Here is a 24,014-nt window from a genome sequence, read left to right as displayed (position 1 = left end):
AAGTCGGACGCGGCAAAAAGATGCACAGAGCGAGACGAAAGGGACCCAGGAGAAGCAGGAGAGCGAGAGATTTTTAAGGGAAAATAAAAAAGGCGAAGGCGCGCCCGAGTAGGCCCCCGAGGCGTAGTGCGAGCTTGGCTTTCTATAAATCATCTTAGTCCCTCAAATCCCGCGGACCCGTATTTACGAGCGTTCGAACGTATAGCGCGTGCGCGATTACCTTAGCGAGCGCACACGCATACCCACACTCGCACCCTTTTGCCTCCACATGCAAAGCCAAGCCGAGCTCGCTTCTTTGTATTCAGCGGCCCAGCAACGCCAAGCTAACTTTTTTAACGACGGGACAAAGTTGTACTTTTACGAGGCGCGCCACAGAGAGCAGCGAGCGAGACATTGAAATTTCGCAGAACTATATTCGCAGGCAGAGCGAACGATCTTGCGGCCGATTTCTAAATGGTTTCTAGTCTGCGAGCGGCCTTTGAATACCAACCTTCCAAACAGACACCCACCCACTTGCCCTATTCAAATATTGCACTTTAAAAGCCCGTAAAAACCTTTCTCCTCGTCCTTCTCCTCTTTTTCGGTACATATTTCTTGCCACTTCTTTTTCTCCACTGGGATAAGATAATATATTGAAAAATGACATTCCGTGTTGCGCGAATGCGAGAAGAGTGAGAGGGAGAGAGAGAAAAACGAAGACGCGAAAATGTACAACATTCGTGTCAGTAATGGCGGGCGCTGTACGTCTTGGCGAATCTGATCGGGCGAAGACGTGTGCGTGCTTATATATATGTGCGTGTGTGCCAAGAACACAGCATTGCGTTTTTATCTTATCGTCGCAGTCGCGCTCGCGCAACCTAGTCCCTCGGGTTCCTCGCCTATACGTACAACGTCTGACGCACGCACTGCCGCTGTCTCTTTTTGCAATCTGATTATTTTCGTCGGCGCGACAATCGATATTTGTTCTCTTTTATTGTCCTTCGCAATTTTTCGAGTGCAAACTGGTTGTCGCGCCAACCAACCAACGCTACCAACGCAAGAACGACTCGATCCGATCTATTCGGACAATTATATTTTCTTAGAACTTATCCGATTGCGACAATGAAAGGAATTTTTTGTTAAATGAAAAAAATTATATGTTTTTGTCTGGCGCAAGAGCCCAATCGAATAGACGTTTTACGAAACCGACCATTGAATTTTGCGCAACCACCGAGGCTCGCATTATTTTTTCCACTTCTCGTTCAAACGTGAAACTCGTGCAACAAATATTCGATCACGTTCATCGGGCACACAAGTATATGGCAAAAGCCAGAAGCCCGCGAAATTTGGCGTTCGCGCATGGGCTAGTGCCGTTCGGAAATCCGCGTTGTGCGCGCAGCCGTGTGACCTTGCATCGGTACAGCCGCCGAGAGAGAAGTGCACGCATGGTCGGCGATCATATCGACCCCCCCCCCCCCCCGGCCCCGTTATAACGCGGGCGGCTCCACGCACACATACGCGCGGACCTCGACGTTTCACTCTCCACACCTCGTTGACTTTGCCAAACATCGACACGCGTATATACGCACACAAACACGTCGTAACGGCCGAGCGCGTTATCGCGAAACGCGAACACAAAGAGAGAGAGAGAGAGAGAGAGAGAGAGAGAGGAAAATACACGCGCAGCACAGTTTTTTTCTTCTTCCTCATCCTCTCCTCCTGGCTTTTAAATAAACGTTGCAGCCGCTCGCGCGAGCTTTTATTCGCAGTTTTCGCTGGCGCTGCGTGCGAATTGAAAATATTGCACAGGCCAATGGCTGGCTGCCGCGCGCTTTTATTGCGACGTTGCGCTTGGCACATTTTCCGCGTTTCACACGTTTTTAAGCTCGCCGATAACGTATGCACGCACAACGGCCAGATATGTATGCCCCTAGCCGATACGTCCATCTACTTTAGCTTTCGTCCGCCGCCAATGAATTTTTGATGTGTTCGAGAGGGCTAACTTGTTTGATACCGGGCTGATTTTCCCTCGCAAGCTCTCGTCAACGATTGAAAAATGAGCTTTTCTGCTAGCCAAGCGTTCATTCGGGCGCTTACTCGAAATGATGCTGTTTTTGGCGTTTCTGAAAAATCAGGCTAGCGAAGAATATATGGTTGAAGCGCATAGGTAGCGCTGAAAGTCACGGTAGGGTACTATACACAGAGCGAGAGCGAGCGGTGAACGGCCGCAAGCGCAAGGGCCAACGGGAGGGGTCGGTTCCATTTTGTTTCTCTGGCGGCGTGTGGCGGTGCGATAGCAGCGGCACTCTGTCAGAGTGTGACGTTATCGCGACACCCCTTCTCTCTCTCTCTCTCTCTCTCTCTCTCGTACGCACATATACACACAGAGACCAAGAGAGAGAACCGTGTGGCGTATATATGAGGGCACACCAAAGTTGCCATTGCTTTTCGCTACTTTTACTCTTTCGCTTATAGGGCGCAGCTCGTTCGCCTAGAAGTCGCTGGGACCACGATAAGATTATGCCCGTAGCATAAACTTGCTGCTACTTTTCTTTCTTTTGCTGGCTAGGCGGACCCGTGCAACACTTTTCGCTCGCAACGACGATTCTAATCCAGATAGCGCTGAAATTATTAGAGTGACTTTCAACCAAAGGCAAGTACTAGCGCCGGTGCTGTCGCACGACAAGAGAACGCCATTATCCGTGGGATTTGGAAATCGAATCGCTAAAATTGACGTGCAACGCATCATCGCGAGAGCAAAATGCCAAGATTATCGACGTTCACGCGTGCGGGTTGCACGCGCTGCAGCGGATGCAAAGCGCGGACAAAGGCTGTGTGCAAGAAACGCGCTGAATGCGTATTATATGATTCGGAGAGAGAGAGAGAGAGAAAATGAGAATGAGCGAGGCACACACAGGTATGCGGCTCGAAAATAAGCAGCGACACACCATCAACATAGCATCGCCATAGCGCGCGTCGCCTTTGACTTTTTTTGCCAGCTGTGCTGGGCAGCAGCCTGTTATAGCAGCAGATGATCTTCTCCTCCGACTCTTATAGCCTGCTTGCTTCTCTCTTTTCCCTCTCGCGGCCACGGCACAGAGCGAACGAACGTCATCCCTAACCTTCTCTCTCTCTCTCTCTCTCTCTCTCTCTCTCTCTCTCTCTTTCACTGCAGTATTCTTTAGCCCTTTTATTTCGACTCATCTTTTACCTCTCGTACAGGCTTGCATTCGGATATTTCTCTAAAAGAAACGCCGTTTATCAGATCTCTCGCCAGAGCTTTTTTTTCTGCCTCTCTCGAAGTATCCTTAAATTAACGAAACTTATCTGAGCGTTCGATCGAATTTCGAAAATTCCCCAAAGGAAAAAATACATGGGCTACGCGGGACTTTAATAATATTTCGTCGCTGCGCCAACCACATGGCGGAAGGATCATCCACGCACCTCGCATATGTATATCGAGTGCAGCGATCTCTAAGGCTTGGGTCCCGCTCTCTCTTTCTCTCTCTTACTTTTTTCGAACGATTTATTTCCGTGCCCGTGCAACTCGCACTTCCGAGACGAATAAATTGGTGGGCCCGCGGGGAGAGAGAGAGAGGAGAGAGAGAGAGGAGAGAGAGAGAGAGAGAGAGAGAGAGAGAGAGAGAGAGAGAGAGAGAGAGAGAGAGAGAGGAGAGAGAGAGAGAGGAGAGAGAGAGAGAGAGAGAGAGGTAAGCCCGGGCGTCACGCTTCCGCGCGTCTTATTCTTTCAACGGGCGTTCGCCATATGCCCCTCCAGAGAATTGGCACTGCACTCGCACACACCTTCCGTGAGAATCGAGGCGCCAGCGACACTCGCACATCGGAAGCTAACGCTGAAATCCTTTTAGACGCCTTGGATATGCGAACTTTGCTTCGATTTTCGAATGCTCACTCCTCTCTTTTCTTAGTTAAATCCTTTTCTTATCAGGCGAGAAGGATTCTTTCGAAAATATCCGAGAGACCGAAAAAAAGAACAAGAGGCGAGGACAGCGACGACGGCGGAGAAGAGCGAGGGAAAAAAAAGCGACTGCTGCAGAGATATCCTACGCTCGATCGAGGTGCCTTAAATATCGAAAGATACCCTCGAGAATAGGAGCCGACGAAATTTCCGAGGTAGAGGGAGGCAGTCTTGTTTGCGTGTACGACAGAAATTTGCGATTTTTATCGGCAAGCGCGGACGCGGGTAACAAGAGGATTCGCAATCCCGCGCCCAACGTCCCGCGCGACCAGAGAAACGACTCTCCGCCAGCGACCACTGTTCACAGCTGGCTAGTGTGATAAATTTTGACGCCAGATGAAGATAAGACGCTCAAATTATTGACACGACATTTGCTCGTCGTTTGTATCCGTATCCGTGTTAATTGTAGCTATACCTTCAGTGCTCTGTTTTCGGACGAGTCAGAACGATTAATCAAAAACCAAAAAGATCTTTGGTCCTTGAATTTAAACGCTTACATTTTTTCTTGCAAATCATGATGTATTTTTCATGGGCGACGTAGTTTTTCCACGCTCCCAATGTCCACATTGAAACAGCTGGATTTGAGGTATTTGCCACTCGATATGCTATCGATATCAAATCTTTAATAAACAAACTGATATTGTCAATATCATGAAAGCAAAATTATTATAACGAATTTGATAATTCGATTAAGAGTTGAAAAAAATAAACTCCAAATCATCTGGTGAGCAACGCGCGAGCTTAGTTATAAATAAATAGTTAATACGGTGCAGTACGTTCACAAATGCATAGGTTCGACATCGTGTTGCTATCGATACAATAGAATGTGACATTTCACTGTAATAATGGACCGTGGCATTAAGTTTCAATTCAATTAGACACTGTCACAGTGAAAGCCTCGATTTTTGTTGCTCGAGGGTGGAATGATAATAAACTACTGGCTTTCCATTCAAAGAAACAGAATCTTGCGAAAGTTAAAACGATTGTCATGTGGATTTATTTAACGTTCACGCATCGACACTCACGCAGCAACGATGACGACAAGATAAGATAGAAGTCAGAATGACCGAAGAAAAAAACGTAGAAGGGATTAGATGAAAAGACGAATGTCGTAGTGTCAAATATCGAATGAGCAGTATCCTTCTGTTTCCGAGAAGATCGTGCTGCTGCTGGTGCTGCTGCTCGTCCGGTTGTTAGTTTCGGCTTCGAACTGAAATAATTAATCAAGTCGAGAAAGAGCCAGCAGCAGTCCCTATCTCTTGCTCTTCTGCTTAAAGCCCCGCTGGGTATCCATTACATTATACATCACGCGGATACTCGAATTCTAATTTATTCACGGTCGCCCGACGACGACGACGACGACGACGACGACGACGACGAAGAAACTTTGCCTTCTGATGCGTCGAGTTCACTTGTTTAAACCCTTTGGCTTTGCTCTTTTGTCAAGATTGCCGACGATGCTCTTTCACTGATAAAGCTTTCAAGAGCGACAGCCGTAATTATTGTCGGCGCGCGAGGGTCACACCTTTGCAAAGCTCGACAAGTGTTCCTCCGTCGAAAACATCGATCAGTGGAGCATGGAAGCTTCATACATTTTTCTTAGCTAGTTGACTTTTGATCTGAGCTTTGCGAGCTTTTGCTTGAAACGTTCATTAGGCATTCCACGAAAAACTGGTGCCTTGGTGCTGATTGTCAGTGGGCTAGCCCGCAGATGCACGAGAGAGAGAGAGAGAGAGAGAGAGAGAGAGAGAGCAAAAAGCTGGAGAACATCAGACAGCAAGGAGAGAGAACCACGTATCTCGTTAAGCGCGTTAAAGTCGCGCGAGTATAGCGCATATTCCTCTAGCTCCTCGCTTTTTTCTCCGCCACCTCAGAGTCAGCCACGTCAGAGACCTCCGCTCGACTCTGCTACTGCTCCACGTTAGGTGGCCGGTGGGAGACCGTCGCGTCCTCTAATGCGTAATTGAATTTTCTTTTCTTTTTAAAGACAATCCACTGGCTCGAGATATAACCGATTTTCGTAGAATCATCTAGCAATGCGTGTGTACAAAAAGAAGGCGCAGCCATATTCATGATGATGATCATTCAGCAGTGGATGAAGCCGGTGAATCGCAAAAAAGGTCGTTGCATAAGTTGCCGCCGGCTAAGGCGGCCATCGATGTAGCATCGATTTGCATATTTATGAGCTGCCAATTTATGCGCGAGGCTCTCGTTCCGATTGATCGCAGCCAAAGCTGTTTATTAAGATATATGTATATAATAGTTGTTCAAGGTGTACGTTTTTCCTTTGACGAATTCGCTCCACGATTATAATTTCATTTATGCGCGATGACCCGCCATTAAAGGTTCCATCGTGAATAATTATGAGAGTACGGCGACGAGAAAAAGAGAGGAAGAAGAAGGAAAGAACGAACGAGTATAAGATCGAGATTTGATTGGCCACGAGCCGACTTGGCTTGAGTTCGATTGGCGGGATTATTGGCAAGCGAATCCTCAAAGATTTCCAATTACGTTATATCAGCGAAACATAAAATCTGAATAAGAGTTTCTTCCTGTTCTTTTTCGCCTTGGCAAAAAGCAATTTTCAAGAAACCTTGCTACGTTATCAAAATCCATCGTTCTCCATTACACGCAGCGAGAGCCGAGACACGTTTCCTTGCAATAGCCATGGCGTCGAGGGATAAACCGGGATAAATGTCGTGGAAATATAGAGCGTCAAACGGAAATGAAAGCTTGCGGTCGGATACGGATACGTACGCCGATATTTCGTTTGGGAGCTCGACCAATTTTTTTTTTCTCCTCTCTCCAGCGTCTCTCTGACGACAGCGACGACGCAATACAAGCTGGTCCTCGATATCCGGAGGGTGATGCTCGAATTCCTCGATTTGCACGCGCCAATGGCTCCGGACTGTTTAGCTGTTGGCTATCGCTGCGAACGTGCAATGGCCTTCTCCAAATACTCGTCTTACCTATTTCGCAATCGATCTACTTCGAGTGCGCCGCACAGCTACGTGGCAATTGGCCAATCGACTGAGCAGAGTATTACAAGACTCTGATCAATAAAATATTCAGCCTCGCTTCGCGTTTAACGCCGGCGAACAAGCATTTCTTGCCGGGCAAATGCTTTTAACTCGTTGCTTGATGAGACGATTTATTAAGAACGACCATGTGTCTTTTAGCTTGTCACTTTGTTACTACTAAAATTCTGACTTATTTTCTGACGCGTGTCAACATTTTTTCATTACTTTTACATTCGTTCTTCGTATTTTTGCGCTACGAAGTCTCAATATGAGAGCCTTCACTCTATCGGGCGCAGTACACACATCGCTGAGAGGAACAATGAAAGTCGGCGCCAGCAACGGCGACATCGATGAAGAAGAAGAAGAATAAGAAGAAGAAGAAGAAGACGAAGAAGAAGAATCATCAGCACGAGCGACAACAGCAGCAGCAGCAGCAGCAGCAGCAGCAGCAGCAGCGCCAGTGGCGGCAGCGTCGCGGGGGTGAAAAGTGCGCTCTAGCGACTCGCCCGCGTGAGTGGGAGAGCAAGAGAGAGGGCGGCCGGCGGAGAGAGATTTATGAGAGGCGTTAAGCAGTAATGAAATTGCTCGTCCGTTCCCTCTCCCTCTCGTGCAATTACCTTTCGTGCAGACTTTAATTCTTGCGGATTCGTCAAAAAAAAGAAAGAAAAAAAAGGAAAAGAAAGTTTAAGTGAAGGGGATGGAAAGCAAAACAAAAGAAAGAGCCACGAATGCCTTGACATTGCTCATCCCCACCTGCTCGAAAAAGAATGCGTGGCCGGGGACCTATCACTATGCGCCGCAAAAAATAAAACGCTCTTGTAAGCCGACACGCTCTCTTCGACTCTTTCTCTCTCATCGCGATTGCGCCAGGTGTAAGCTTACAAGCTGGGCGCTCCTTCGGAACTTGATGTTGTGCCGTGTTTTTCTTTCTTTTTTATTCGAGGGAAGAAGGTGGTTTGTCTTTCACACCAAGTATACCCTTTTGGCTTGAAGCTTTTTGGTGAGCACGCGCGACGAGTTCTCGGTTACCAGAGCTGACGAGCTGAATTTTTCATTGGCTGACTTTAACGATGTGCTTAATGAGACGTCGAGCCGTGAGTTCAAGAAAGTACTCGGTCTTTCGCCTCTCTCGGAAAACAATGAAATTGGAGGAGCTCCGCGGAAATATTCATAACGGGCGTGAGCGAGCGGGGCATGAATTTGTTAACGACCAAAAATTGCCGATACACGGCGTGCACATAGCGAGAGGGTTATTGACCCGAAAGCCCTGCCGACTTATTTGCGTGGCAACTGGCAGTAAATAACTTAAAACTATAACTAATGAAGGCCAGGACTGCAGAATTGACGCCAGACTCTCTCGCGACGTCGCGCGACTTGAGATCTTGATCGTCGTTAATTGCCGAACGAATAATACGACGGGAAAGATTCCGAGCGGTGGCGGCGCAGTATCGAGCTTAGAAAATTTCGGTGGCTTTTAATCAGCTCGCTGAGATCTGGCGCGCTCGTGGACCGGATAAAAACGCAAAACGCGGCGCGGCCGCATTTCGAATCCATTAGCGTCGTTTAAGGCCCCTTTTGCCGCTGGGCATTCCACGGCTTCTTGCCATGTCATCTAATCGTTTCTGCACGCCTTTGATCCAGTCGCCTTCTGCGCGACCGCGACGTCGCGCGAGCAAAGAAATCAGCCGCCGCGAATGCAGCCCACTCTGAAAACAACCTCCTCCCTCCCCTCCTTCTCTATCTGATTTTTGTCTTGCATTCTGAACGCCTTCTTCCACTCTCCTCTTTTTCGGGCGCAAATTGAATGTTTGCGCAACTCCGAGGATGATCGGCCTGCCCAAACGAGAACAGTGGGTTTCAGCTGAAATGCCAACCACCGAGCGGATCGTTGCAAAGCTCCTTTTCAAAATCGCTAAAATTGCTTCGGACCCATCGCATCGCCTTTGGCTTTACCAGAGACGTCTGGGCCTTCACTAGGCGCACGGTCACTCGCGCTTCTTCCGCGTGCGAGCATATCTGTAAACTGCAATCGTTTCTCTTGTGAGAACGATCGCCGAGATTCGCTCGTTTTTTTCCTGCTCGCGTTCTTTCCAAGATTTAACAACTATTCATTTGTTGCGTTTGCTCGTGTCCCTTCGGTACTTGCTTCGGAAGCGCGATACGATGATATCGTGGAATAACAATGTTAAGCCGACATTCACAGATGCAAAAAAAGAGCAGTCAGTTTAGCGAACGTGCAACTGATGTGCGCAATGCAATAATTATCAGCGTTTATCAGGCTTCGGAGTATTTGATTTATCAAGCCAATTTTACAGGGTCTAAAAATGAAATGGTCGACGTTGCATTATGCATCGGAGAGCGGATGTACAGATGTAGAACGTGCCGGAGCGATATCGGGAGAATGCAAAAATCAAGAAAATATCGCGCACTAATTAACAACTGCGAAACGTTATGAACGCGCGGGCAGGGGAATCTACGTATACAATACAATCGCTGCACGAAATTCCCGGAAAGTATATTTATAATTTATACGTCAGAGCTTTCTCGCTCACAGCAAGCGATACGATAAATTAACGTACACGAGCGCATTCGTAATCAATTAATAATAACGATCAAAATCGTAAAATCGTGATCAAACATTTCGCTCGCGTGACGTATTTCGTTGCGGCAATTTAGAATTAAAAACGGCTCCGATATATAAATACCGAATTATCAGTGAATTACGTTTCTGCAATTCAGGCCGCAAACGAGTGAGAGCGAGAGAGAGAGAGAGAGAAAGGCGAAAGTATCAGTGCAGCACAACTCGCTCGATTCACGATAACGTCGATCGCGCGAGAAAAATCAGCCTCCCGTTCGCGAGGCAAATGAACTCTGGACTTTATTGCTCCACGATAAAGTCGCTGCATTACGAACACACGTACAGCCGCGCGTTCCAATCGTGCCCGCGGAATTATTAGATAATCGTCAGGAGTCAGAAAAAAGAAGGCACACAAGTAATTCAAGTGGTCGACGCGCATTACCGGCAAGCTCCTATCGGCGCAACGCGCGTCAGTTGCGCGCGCCACGGCAATGTTTACGAACTCGGCGAAACTCGGCGCCGTCGCGCGCCAGTCGAAAAGCGAAGCAGCTCGCAAGCCCGAATCAGATCGGACGCAAGGCGTCCGCGCCGCGCCGCGCCGGCTTGTACATCTCAGTGGGGCAAGGCCTTTCCATAAGTCTGCTATCAGTATTTACGAGGGATGCCGCGCAGAGCCGCTGCTGCTGCGCGCCCCCGAGAGACCATTAAACGCTCTCGCCGGAGATTCGCTGGTCAAGTAATCCTCTATCTCTCGCTCTCTTTCTCTTTTACAGCGGGCAGCTCGCTGGGACCTATGAATTTTCCATGCCTCGGCCTCCTCCGCGCGCATTTCACATCACATGGAATTTTCAGAGCCCACATGGCCGTTCTGCATTATTGAGCCTGCGTTTCCGTCAGTTTTATACAAATAGCCGGCAGCTACGACGTACCCATTATACCCCAAGCTCTTTAACTATTCAGCCCATGCGCCTGCTTCTTTATCCCGAAGAAAGTGCACCTTCGCCCACATCGATCGCATCCTTGCGTATATGTCGCTTCGCACGAGTCATGAAAACTTGATAAAAGCCCATGGGTTCGCGCGTGTATCGATTACGGACGACCCCTCCGCGATGACCGGCAGTAGCAGTCCCCGCGTTAAAGTGCTTAATGTATTGTGAATAGCATAATCGGCGACGGGGGTGCGCACGCATCCCTTGGCCGCGAGACCGACAGACAGATGCGGCTCCGGGACTGGGCACTCTCCTCGATGGCGCATACCGCAAGCGTAAACGGACGAAAGGGTCGCGGCGTCGCACGGCGATTGCACTTTTAAAGCGGCGGCCGCCGAACGTTGACCGAGGCGCCGAGGCGCGCGTACGTGTTTCGGCGCTCGCGCGCGCTGCGTTCAGGGAGGCGTCGTTAGCGATTTATGCTTACTCCGGACGGTTCATGCATTCGCAGATCGAAGCCGAGCGCGATAAATTTTACGAGCGCACGTCGGGCTATTTGCAGAAGCGTTTACATTAAACGGGACCAAGGTAAGGGCAGCTTGCTTTTATTTGGCATGCGCGGCACACGCGGCAATGGGTTTCGTAAGCGGATGAGCTCTCGGGGATAGCGATGATGGCTTGGAGAGGGTTTTCCAAACGATATATATATATATGTGTGTGCGCGTGTATATATATATATATATATATATATATATATATATATATATATACATATATATCGGCAACGAGGGGCAAGCGCGCAAGCACGCAATCGCTGTAACTAATCCTCCGTTTGCGGCCTTTGCATATGGATGCGTGCGCGGACTGTAGTCGCGCGGTCCATTAGCAGCCGAGAGGTGTTCAAAGCGGGCGCTAATGTCCCGACCATGCATAATTGGATTAATTTGCAGGATCAACGGCGCGCGTCCTCCTCCTTTTCGTCGCTTCCTCGCGATAATATGACACACACGACGACTCGTGGAATTAGCGCCTCGCGCGCTTCTTTTGTACCGCAGCCAGGGAGCTCGTGAATCACGGAAATTGTCGCGCCGAATAAAAAGCAGCTCAAGCTGCGCGGCAGAAGGCTCAAGGTTTATACACACTGCGGAGAGCGACAAGTAGGTAGCGTCAAAGCTGAGTTAATGCCCAACGGCCTTTCATCCATCGGCTGCTCGAATGCGCTCGCGCAGATACGAGCAGCTTGCAAATCTACCAAGCTCGGAATTTAATACTCGCTCTCGTCTAAACTCGGCGGCGACGAAACTCCAATGAGTGCGTTCATACATCGACGCAAGCGACCAAATGACAGCCCGATAGGTGCGGCGACGCAACACGCGAGCTGCTAGCCAACGTGAAAAAAGTCAAAAGGGAGGGATTAAAGCCGATAAATTTCACAAAAATCATGGCTCAACCTGTCGCCGCGAGAAAACGACTTTAATCCCTTTCTCGTCTGCGGGTACCAGCTTCGCGCGCGCGCGCGCAAGGCAAACGCTGCCGTCTCCTTTTTTTCGCACGATGGATTAGTTCGATATTAGAGAATGAGAGAAGCGGGGGAGGGAGGCGGGCAGGCGAAAAACGATTGCATGCGAATCGCGAGCGGGGCGAATATAATTTGCCTGGCGACGGCGCTGATCCTCCTCGCCCGAGCTTTGGCGCCGCCTTGCATTTGAATATAATGCAGGCGCGTTCCCTCGCTCGGCCTCTGCGATTAAGAGAGAGAGAGAGAGAGAGAGAGAGAGGGAGAGAGAGGCTGTAATTATGCTGATGCGCGTGGCCAAGGCTCGGGCAGCCATTGTTGGTGTAGCGCGCCGCATGGCCGCGAGCGCTGCAGCGTCTGACGCGGGGCCCCTCTCCACTTTTTTTCTGACTTGGTTGCGCTTTACTTCTCGTTCCTGGCTTGATTTATACGCGCAGCGACAAAGGGGGGGGGGGTACCGCTACAATTCAATTTTTTAACAAGTGCATCGCGCGCCAGCGCACCTTTAATCAATGCAATCAGGACTATTGTCGCAAGTTTTTGCGACGGCATCCAGCTCTATTGATCTTTGAGAGAGAGAGAGAGAGCAGCATGATTTACGGCGCGTTGCGTAGCAATTACGATAATATGATATTGTGCTGTCGATTCCATTCCAGCAGTTTCCAGCTGAGAATATTCCAACGTTTATGATATTTGGCTTGCCAACTGCAATTCACGCGTGTCTCCGAATCGATTATTTCCAGAATGCACGACAACGGAAAGGGGACGGACGTGGAAAGCACGCCTCGTCGCAGAATATCGAATCAAAACTGGAAAAAGTGCAAATTTTATAACGGAAATATAAAATTTTATCAAGACGAAAGGAGCGTGATTCAAATACGTAGGTTTCCGGGGCTGTAGCCTTGTGCGCGCGTGCGAAGGGTGGCTGCCGCGCAAAATTTTGCTTCGCTCGAAAGTGCACAGCAGCGAGAAAAATAAACGAGGCATTTCGTCGTCGTCGTCGTCGTCGTCGTCGTCGCTGCCGCTACCGCTGCCACCGCGCCGCCGTCGTCGTCGTCGTCGTCGTCGTCGTCGTCGTCGTCGTCGTCGCCGCCGTCGTCGTCGTTGAGGAAAAGAAGAAAAAAGAAAAAAGAAAAGATCCTCTCCGGTGGCACTTGGGGAGATTTGTTCGGCTGGAAAAGCGGTGTATGCAAACGCCAATAGGGTGACAACGCCGCTCAACTATTGTCCCGGAGAAGTTGGCATTCCTGGAGAAGAGTTTTTTTCCGGGACAATAGATGCTCACCGACGTAAAGCCCGATACGAGATCTAAGTAGGCCATGCTCAGCTACGGTTATGGCCGTATAAAGCCGAATTTTTCTCTCCCTTTTATGGCCGACGAAAAAGTAAACTGTCGCTATGATTGCCTATGCAAATTGTTTAAGATATCCGGGAACAGGCGAGGGATCGACTCAAGCGAGTGGCGGATGTGCACGGCTGCGCGTTACGAGCGGCGAAACACGATTTTTATGAACTTTGATGTGTTCCGCTTCTCTCGTCTTTTATCGTCAGTTTTATACTCACTCTAAAGAAGCTTTGATCGTCAGTGAAACTGCGTTATGACACTCACCTGGAACACGGGAAGCATTGGCAAGCATTAGAAATGAAATGGAAGCATGTACACGGTAGTTTACGCGTGCTTTTCCCGAGATGAAATCTGATATCCCGGTGCAATTTCGGAAAGGTCGCGAGCGTCGATATATAAAGCGCGCGCTCGTGCAATCGCTCGACGCGGCCATTCCCATTGATTTAAGAAAAGCGGAAGAGTGGTGCGCGCCGCGCGCAAGCCAAAATCGCGGCCGCGCGTAGACAGCTATACGCGCGGTGCCTCGTCCCCCGAAGTAAATTAAAATGGATTATAAATTTGGGCCAAGCGAAGTCTTCGATGTCGCTTGGCTTTTTGGCGATCGCAGGCAATTTTAAGAATGGCCGAAATTCGCCGCGAATAAATCATAGCGCGCCGGCGACTGAACCAGCCAGAAATTGAATCTTCCACTTAGCGAGTAAAGAATTGCAGCGCGCGCGAGCTCGGGGCATCGCTGCTAGCGAGCGGGCATGTATCTTTTGCCAGCAAGTGCAAAAACTTTTGCCGCTCGCGGGCTATACGCCTTGAAAATAGACGACCAGGAATTTGATTTAAGGCAAAAGGCAGAATAGAAATAAAAGGTTCGCGTGGCGCTGCTGCTCGCCGGCGAATGAAAAACAATTTCGATGTTGCTCGTTGCAAAACTTTCGGGGAGAGAAAATTAGTAAGCTGAGTGACACCGCGGAATAAAATTAAGGCGCGCGCGCACGTAAGTGCGCGAGGCGCGAGAGAGCGCGCACTTCTCTGTCTAATTAAACTTGTGGGCGCGAGAGAAGCTGCGAGCTTTCAAAATGACAAGCGCCTGACGCAATAATGCGCTGCTGCTGCCGCCGCCGCCGCCGCCGCCGCCGCCACCGCCGCTCTTGCTGCTGCGCTGTTAGCCGACCTCGCCCTCCTATTCTTTCTTTCTAAATTTGAAACTTCGCGCATGCCTCGCCTCTCTCTCCTGTACATTTGCAAACACCAGATCTCGTCTATTTCCGAGTGCCGTTCATTTTCTCTTTTTTTTTCTTTCTTTTTAATTTTCCGAAACCATTCGTCACTTTTCGCCCGTGGCAGTTTTTTCGACAATTTATCGCTCTGCGCGCGCACGCAACAATTCACCAGCGTGGGGAAATTTAATCAAAACACAGCGCACGCTAGACGTGACACGGCCGCGGCGGCGGTCAGGCCAAATATGCCGCTCGGAGAGCGACTCTGCAGAGCGACACGCAGAGAGAAAGAGAGAGAGAGAGAGAGCAACAGCTAGGGATTCCACCTTCATCAAATTAATTTAATTTATATCTGGCTGTCCGAGGCTGCGCTTCCTCTCTCTCTCTCTCTCTCTACTTTTTTCTTCATTTCTCGTTTTGTTGCGGGCCTTCTCTATTCTGTTCGACGGGCGAATTTCATTCATTCGTCATAATCGTTTCTATACATACAACATGGATTATTCATGAACTCGTCGTCTAGATTGGAATTTGGAATGTTTTTTGAACGACCATCCGTCCATAGCGGAAATCGAGGATTCCAATATTCTTTCCAAACCGTAATCTAAACACATACGTACAGCAGCGATCTATCGCTCATTAAACGCAAAGTTATAATCGAGAGTTCTGTAATCTAAAATTTTTGGCATCATTATTGCATTGCTCGCATGGCCCCACGCGGGGGCGCGTGGCTGTACAGCGGCAGCCGGATTCGATTAGCGAGCCGAGCAGTCGGTTTCGCTACTGGTACGATCGATCGCCGATAGTTAACCCAGAGCTGCACACGCATTAGAGAGCGTGTCCAAGAACGCCCAACTGTGTTGCCGACGTCATATCCAATCGAGAGAGAGAGAGAGAGAGAGAGAGGGAGAGAGAGAGAGAGAGAAGGCGCTGCCTGCGAACGAGCGAGGGACGTAGCGACACATACGTAGTCGATTCTCGGCGACGCTTCGGAAGCCCTCAGCGTCGCCGCCATCCCCCCGATTGGCCAGTAATGCCATTAGGCTGCTGCTGCCAGGCCGTTGCAATATGATTACCAGCAGCTCCAGAGAGTAACGCGCCGGTAGCGCCAGCGCCAGCGCCAGAGATGAGGTAACCTGATCGCACGCATCGTCCGAATTTGCTCTTCTAATCGACGTGTCTGCAGAGTCGCGCCGTCCGACCCACGGGCGTTATCGCGCGCGTTCTTCTCTCGCGGCCAATGCAAGATTGGCTGCTTAACTTGCAGGCCGCCGATTCAATCGGCGCGCGGTAATTCGTCTTTGTTTCGACGCGCCGACTGACATGTGTGCCGGCATCGCGCGATCAAATATGGTGTGCGACCGCTGTAGGCAGTGCTGGGCGCGCGGGGGAGCTCCGTTCGCTGTACTTTTTGCGGCTCGGATTACTTTTGGGTCGTGTGTGAATCGCTGCTCGAAGGGGGGAAGCGAGTGCTGGCTGGCGAACCCGGAGTCGAGCTCGGCGAGTGGGGGAGAGCCGTTCCTTATCTCGGCATTAGAAGATTAGGAGATTACGTCAGGACAGTCAAGATGAATTAGATCATTAATCTGCTTTTCTCATTCGACTACATTTTGCAAAGGCGTCGCCTGCTGCCTCGCGGCGATGATCAACGCGCAGCCGTCTTTTCTCGGTGGTCTGAGCGCTAGGCGACGGCGCGCGCAGCTCGTCGCCTTCGGCCGGACGTTTAATTAGAGCCCAAGAGATGTGTCTGCGCTGAAACAAGAAGCGACGATTTCGCGCGAGCTCCTCTGGCATCGCGCTTTTTTGCCTCGCTGGAATTTCACACGGTGACGACTGTTCGCGGAACGCCGATTTCGAGAGAGAGCGCGCAGCAGCAGCCATCGGCGCCTCTCTTTTTCTATCTCCCCGTCAGTCGCGTGCTGCTGCTGCTGCTGCTGCTGCTCTTGTTTTATTCGGCTGTTGACGCAGTTCCGCGAAGTGCCAACTTGAAAATGGTCGCGCGGGGACAGGAAGCCGCGGCGTCGCCGCGTCGACGACGCACAGACGGGGCAGCAAAATAAAGCGCTGACTTACCGTTAGGTGTTGAAACAGCCACGCCCTGAGGATGTTGGTCGCGACCTTGGGGAAAATGCCCCTCTTCTTTTGGTTCTTCTTGCCCGTTGAGTCGTCGTCCTCCTCGCCCGTACCCTCTCCGCTACCGATACTCGCGTTACTCGCATCACCTGTAACAATATCGCAACATCCACCTTAGTCATCGACATGGACAATCTTGTCGGCATCGAGATAGGCCGCACCGATATCACGAAAATGACGCGGCAGCGCGTCCGACGCTTCGGCAGGCACGAGGTCTCTCGTTAAGCCGGAGTCGCAAGAAGCGCGATTATGGCCTCGGAGTGTATGCGTGGGACCTCCCCAGGCACAAAAAGCCAGCTGACGATGGCTCGAATCGACGTGTATAATATAACCAATGTGTGCGAGAGAGAAAGAGAGAGAGAGAGATTAGACATGAGCTTGAGCGCCACGACTCTATTCGTTCGCTACATTAACCCGCTTTCATCCCGGAAAATTAACCGCAATCGCCGTATATTACCGGCGAGCTCCTTCTTGTTCTTCTTCTTCTTCTTCTGGTAGAAAACCTCATTAACCGACGCCGTAGTGTCTGCAGGAAGACTTTTTTCTACGGAGCGGCTCAAACGTTTCTTCATACAGAGTGGATCGTTCCGTCATCGCGAGTCGCAAAAGTGCGCGTGGGTATATAATGAAGGACAGCGAAGAAAGCTCGAGGAGGCTGGCGATCGCTCGGCCACGATAGAACCTTGAGAAACGGACTGCGCGATAAGATTCGGTCATTTATAATGCCCTGCGCGCGCTCGCGTTTTATCAGATACGGGCGACTTGATGCTGCTCGCCTCGAACTCCTCTTAATAAACCAAAGTCAAAGAGAGTGTTTGTTCTTTGACTATTTTCAAAGAGAGCGAGAGGGAGGGGTTCGGAGGGTGGTCGGCCACCAATCGTGAAAAAGAAAGCAGCGTAGAGAGTATTTACGTGAGTGCGCGCGCGCATTGTTTGGTCTGGGCCCAGCGAAGACGAGACATCTTCGTCTCTCCGTCCCGCAAGATAGCCGAACTCCGCCTGGGCTCTATTTAAGGTATTCGCTGGCTGTCGAAATAAGCTCGCGGCGCGGCGCGCATATGGTCGACGAGCCCGAAAATAAACATTCCTAATTCCCATGGCGCGCGTCGAACCGCGACAGAGCGCGCGCGAGAGCGAGGGCGAGGGCGAGGGCGAGGGCGAGATTTACGCCGCGGATACTTGACGAATCGCGCTCCGTCGCTCGCTGCTCGTCGAGAGATTGACGGCTCGCTGCTCGCGGTCGATTCTTTGCCGCTCGGAACGTCATCCGCGCGCCGCCCGAGCTTGTAACTCCATGCCGGACGCAAACAGATTAGCGGGCATACGGAAGTGCCGCAAAAAAAGGGGGGAGCGGCGCGTGCTTGCGCGCAAAAAATAGAACGGGAGTACGCGCCGGATACCAAGACATTTATTCGCTACGGAACGCCGAGCCGTGCGAGCCGTACGAAATGTGCGAGCGAGCGGAGTGGCAGGCGGCAAAAACCAAGTAAAAAGCCTATAACACGAATAACACGAGAGGAGCGGAAAAATACGGGGCAAGCGGCAGACGATCCGCGCGGGGGGAACGAGAAAAGCACGAGATATCCGCGCCTCTTTGGATATCGCGTTTCACGCCGCTCCTTTCTTCGGCGTCTACGCTCGTCAACTTAACGCCAAGCCGCGCCAATGATTAAGCGCGCGGAAAATGCCCGGCTTCGGCCGCCACGCGGATCCCGCTGCTTGGTTTTGTCTCGTTTTTCATTCCTCCAGCGGCGAATCGATACAAACCCAATCTCGGACTACACGGAATCCGGGAGAAAGGGAGAACTGCAAGCTCGGTTCGGCGATCCCATCGGTGCGAATCTAAATACTTTTTCGGGCGTCCGCGGCAGCTCCACTCGCGCCATTGAATTTTCAAGCTCGGGCGCGCGTGCGTCGGGCTAATCTAGCCGGAAAGCGCTCTGGGCTCTCTAACCAATCCCGCCGCCGTGCGTCCGAACTTTTGTCGCGCTCGAGCGCAATAAAGCCTCGTTACCTCTCTCTCTCTCTCTCTCTCTCTCTCTCTCTCTCTCTCTCTCTCTCTCTCTCTCTCTCTCTCTCTCTCTCTCTCTCTCTCTCCCCCGCGGCGAGCATTGAATTCTCGGCCGGCAAAAAAAAATACGACCCTCCCAAATGGCATTGCAGACTCTTTTATGGAGGCTGCCTTTCTGTCGAGCTTTTTCTAAAATCAGCGCTCTTTTTTTCTACCAAGCGTAGGTTACGAAGCTATTATATCGCGTCCGCATTCCTCGGCTACGCGAAGACGAGGTACAGAGCCGCATTGGAATCAAGCGCCGGAGTTGTGCGCGGCACTCAAAGTGCCGAGGCGCGCGAACGCAACGCAGAAAGCGAGATACGCGCATACGCCCAGAGAGGCGCTAATGTTTTCGCATACTACTACTCTCCGAATCGGGAAGAGAGAGAGAGAGAGGGTCATTGCACCAAAACACTCTCCGTGCGTACTGCCTACATCTATCTATAACCGTGGCGCACATTAACCACGCGGCATTCGTTACTCCGAGATGAGCAAACTGACGACGAGCGCGAGAAAAATCGAGCGAGAGATAGAAATCGCGGGCCGAAGCGAGCAAAGCCAAAACCATCCGTCGAGGAGGAGCGGCTTTGTGCCAAGCACGTTGTCTTTCCATTTGTCCTTCTTCTGTCTTCCGAAAGTCAAAGGCGCAGCGCCGGCGGCGTGCTCGTTTGGCCGCAAGATTAATCCAAGATCGTGCCTCGCGAGAGCGACGAGCCGCGAAGTTGGCTGTGCGCGTGCGCTCGTAAATGTCCGCGGCCGGCGGAAAGTGCATTGTCACGGCGCCGCAGCGATGGACCGTGTGCCGAGTGGCCGAGGAAATTTGTCCGCGGGCCGATCGGACGGCGCGGCTGTCCCGACGCCGGTGGCAAAGCGAAAACCACCCGAGAGCTCGTGTAATCCGATCAAAGGCAGCGACAAGGCGAGGCGTATTATAAGCAATGAGGCGCTTGCTCGCGCGAAGTTTGTCTTACAAATGAGGCTTGCGACGCGAATGATTTAGTGCTCGAGAGCGTTGCGGCGCGCTGCGCTTCGTATATTGTGCGCGCGCGTTTGCGTGGGTGGCTAGTTACACTTTAGTTATTAGCCGGCTCGCGCAATGGATAATAAATATCAACCGCGAGAGAGCGAGAGTGGAGGGGGCCGGCGCGTATATTTGGCTCGATAAATATCGATCGCTTGTTGCACTTGTTCGCTCCGACATCAAAAGCTGTGTAGTAGCCAGAGTGAGAGAGAGGGAGCTTGAAAAATGGCTTTTAATGGATTTGTTTATACGCCGAGCGAGAGAGAGCGCGCGAGCTTTGAAGTGATTACCTAGTACCCGCCACCGCCGTTCATGATTGATAGCTTAATGCGAAATTATTGCTGTGCCAAACGGAGAGCATAGCTGTCGTTATTTACGACTATTGACTTCCTTACTCGTCTGGCGATACTCGTAATTGTCGCTTGACGGCAAATCCAATCGGCTTCTTCGTCCAAAGTCCTTGCCTCAATTATCCTAATTCCAATGAGAGTTGAGGATTCCGAAATATCTCATTCCGCCGGACGACGAAGATCCGAAGGGACGACGACGACGACGCGAAACTCGTGCGTCTGCTCTCGCGCGCAGTCAGACAAAGTTATGCGGATTAAACTGCAGGAAATCCTATATCTCTCGCGCAACATGAGCAACGCCTTGCGCCTTGTGGTTTACAGCTATGGTTATTACTTGGGAAAGTTGGCCCAAAATTTGAACGCTCGTGCGAAAAATTTGTTCAACAGAGCTTACTCGAGCCGATGATTCACCACGAAAACGGATTAAAATTGAATGCGTGCCTGCATTCCTCCGCGTGTCATTGAAATAACATAAATCCGATGGCTTTTTCTTCGCTTTGCTGAAAAAGTCTATATAGAGAATCGACAAGGAGTGGACGGACAGTCGAGCGCCACTGAATTATTTATGAGAGATAAGAAAAGTCAGAAGGGAAGACGACGATTTCTCCAAAGATTTTTGTTGGCAGTCGGAGCAATTTATTCGCTCAGCAAACTAAAAAGGACGGCGCTCGGGATGACGATCCGCTAACAGAAGCACAAAGTTGTACATGCGTGTGTGCAGCAACGAGGGAGGGAGGGGGGGGGGGGGTATAAAGACCGATTGAGACATCGCTCTCTCGAGCGCCACTGACAGTTATCTGATTCATGGACATGCCGAGTGTACTTTATGCCGCACGACCTATGAATACAGATCGATCTGCTGCTAGCCTGGACAAGTCTTTCAGCTGCTTGCATTTCAATTAGCCATCGATCCAACAACGTGGCAATTAGTCAGCGCGCGGGGGGTATCCGTTGGCATTTTTCCAAAAAGAGCTTCATCCGCCGCGACGCGCCGAGAAAAATATCGCGGCATTATCAGACGAGGAGGGCATATGGGGCGCACTTTTCAAAGCGGCCGTGGCTATCCATTCGCGCTCCGGCGACGACGGCCCGAATGCCGCGACGACGCACGAGCGAGGACTATCATATCGAGGCTCATCCACGCCACACAGGCGTGCGCCAGCCAGTGACGAATTGCTCGCGAGCCGCTGGCCTATTATTCGCCTATAGGGGCCGCCGCTCCTCTTTCTCCTCCGCCGGCACAAATTGCGACGGGCGTTCGACAACTCGGAACGTTAAAAAGCGGCGGGCTGCGAGCGAGCGCCGGGGTCGCCCCGGCGACGATCGGAAGTGGAAGCGAGGCAGCTCGCTTCGAGCAGAAAGGGAAGGCATTAATTAGCGGCAATCTCCGCACGTGCCTGCCGCGCCATATCTTTCGCCTCCTTGCTAATCCTCGCGAATTTCGGCCCACTATCGCTCCGACTTGCTCAATTTCGGCTATCGGATTTGCGTTTCAATTGCCTCGAGTCGACGACCCGATTGTCGCGCCGCGATCGACGGCCAATATTCATCGAGGCGCCTGTTTTCCAAACAAACATGACGAGCGCAAATGTAAACAAGAGTAGATCGGCGATAAATCATCGGTGCGCGGCGATCGCTCCTTACATTTGTATCTAAGCCTAAAAGAACAGGCAGACGCGTTGAACTTCACCGCCAAGTGTCTCGTCGCGGGGAATAAGAGCGTTAATGGAATCGTCGTCGTCGCGACGCTTTGTTTTGCGAGAGTAAAAGAAACGAACCGACGACAGAGGATGAATCAGGTTTAAAAGCAAGAAATAAATTTAGAGAGAGAGAGAGAGAGAGAGAGAGAGTAGGGGGACCCGCACGACGACAAAATATAAACGCGCGTGTGCAGGAAAGGATAAAAATATGTACGCGTGTGGAAGATGAAACGGGCGTGAGACGATAGGAAGCAAATGCGAAGACATGTGACGAGCACGTGTCGCTTCGGCGATCTGCAAGAGCAAGTTCGTTAGAGGGATCGCCACGCACAGACACACAGGCGCGCGCGAGAGTTAAGAGAGATGACGTATGGCGCTTTTCGGGGGTCAGAGAATCTTGAGAACCGCAAGGTACCAGCGACGGCCGTATTCCGATTGCGTAAACGGTGGCGCGCGGCATGTTTCAAAATACACGGCTAGATAGCGCGCGACCGTAAATCTTGGCAAATAGAAAATATAATCCGAATCTCGCGAGCCAGTCGCTCTTGCGAAGTTGCACGAGATTCGAGGTTAATGGCTGCGCACGAAGAGAGTCTCTCTCTCTCTCTCTTGAGCTTAATGTCCGCGATTAATCAAGCGACCGAGCAGGAGACGAAACAAGAAAAGCCTGTCACTCTCTAACGTTTCCTATAATTAACCAGAAAGAGCTGCTACTCCCCCCTCCTCTCTGTTTCTGTCTCCCTTGCGGTGGCGAGACGTTATATACAGGCCAAGCAATAAATACACGATTGTAACTACGAGTCGTCAAACGACTCGCTCGCTTGATGAAAACGCGGAAAGTTTTGCACACGCCGCGGTAATGAGCCAGAAAACTGGCGACAGCCGGCTATACATATGCGCCCTAGCGACCGTGTGTGTTTGGCCAAGCGGTCCCATAACTCACTGGCCCCTTTTCGGCAGTCGCTTGTTAGCGAGCGACGAGCAGACATTAAGATTCCCCCGCGACCCCCCACCCTCTCTGGCTCTCTCGACGAAAGACGACTCACACTCGAAACGTAGCTCCTTAGATCGATGGCGAATTAAAAATGATTGAGAGACTTGTCTCTGTTTTGATGCTTTCGTTTGGAAGCTCTGCTGCGTATAGCCCGCGCATCACTTCGGATCAACTCAACATACCATAGATTAATTGTACGATGCATTGCATCTTATTCGACGCTACGATTCGCGGCTATTTTGACGAACTCGTCGATGGCGAACGGCAATTGAGCGACAGCGCACGGTCGCTGCCAATTGACAGTGACAATTGGAAACACGACGACAGGCGGAAGAGCAAAGGAGAAAAAGCATCGTCAACTTGTCGTCGGAGAAAAAAAGCCAGTAAGCCTGACACGTATCGCAGGCCATAAGCCATCCGGGAGTCGGGGATGGAACGCGAAGTTAGAGCGGAAGAGTGAGGTTGCTCGCAACTGATAAATCCGAAAGCCGAAGAATAACGTGTCGCCATTACTCAGTGTTGCGAGGCCCGTGCGTTCGGATGATCCTCTCCTCGGGCCGGCGTCGCGGATTCGCTGCCGGCTCTGTAGCTCGCAAAACAGAGTAACGCTTAATTCTGGCGATGCAGCGCTATACGCTCGGCTATATATAGCGCCGGCCGACAATGAAGGAGAAAATTCGTTGACGTTGAGTGACGCGCCCCTGGCCGCGGCGCGAGGATCGCACAATAAAACACGTGGCGACAAATTCGGCGCGTCGGCAATCACGATCAAAACCAAAGCAGCCTGCGCCCTATTGTGCGGTCACGCCAGTGCAGGCTCCGGCGCTGCTGCAGCTCTCTCTCTCTCTGCGGCTCGCGCGGTCTTCGGTTCCGCTTGCCGAGCTCGTCGCGCGCACCAGCTCAAATTTCATGTCGATATACCAGGCGCCCGTGTACACGGCGTGTTCTTTGCAACGCCTCGGCGCCGTTGATGACCTGGGGGATGCGCGACCCTTTGTCGGTCAGTGCGCGCACGCGCGATTCGCAACGATCCCATTTCATTTTTTATTCTTTTTCCGTGAATTCAAGTCACGGACCGCCTTGCCATTGAAGAGTACGAGCCAACCGACCGATAAACTCAACTTTTAAAATACCAATTTCCATCAGTTTCAATATTCGAGCTGGATCCAAAACACACATCTCTCTCTCCCGCCCATACACGATCGACTA

At 51.0% G+C, this 24,014-nt stretch overlaps 1 protein-coding gene across 1 annotated transcript in view; it reads right to left on the bottom strand.

The window, feature by feature from the left end:
- Nucleotides 1-20,330, bottom strand: part of LOC131672963 (homeobox protein homothorax-like) — a gene marked incomplete at its 5' end in the record, with an annotated part of 105,244 nt that extends 84,914 nt beyond the window's left edge. The window contains 2 exons of the mRNA XM_058950549.1: nucleotides 16,628-16,776; nucleotides 20,280-20,330. Coding sequence (XP_058806532.1) covers nucleotides 16,628-16,776; nucleotides 20,280-20,330 — 200 coding nt within the window. The remainder of the gene's footprint in view (nucleotides 1-16,627; nucleotides 16,777-20,279) is intronic.
- Nucleotides 20,331-24,014: the final 3,684 nt, after the last annotated feature.

This window comes from Phymastichus coffea, unplaced genomic scaffold (assembly GCF_024137745.1).
Source record: "Phymastichus coffea isolate CEN01 unplaced genomic scaffold, Cenicafe_Pcof_1.1 PCOF00163, whole genome shotgun sequence".
Classification (NCBI taxonomy): Eukaryota; Metazoa; Arthropoda; class Insecta; order Hymenoptera; family Eulophidae; genus Phymastichus; species Phymastichus coffea.
The sequence above is the reverse complement of the archived record's forward strand: the minus strand, read 5'-3'. Positions and strand labels throughout refer to the sequence as shown.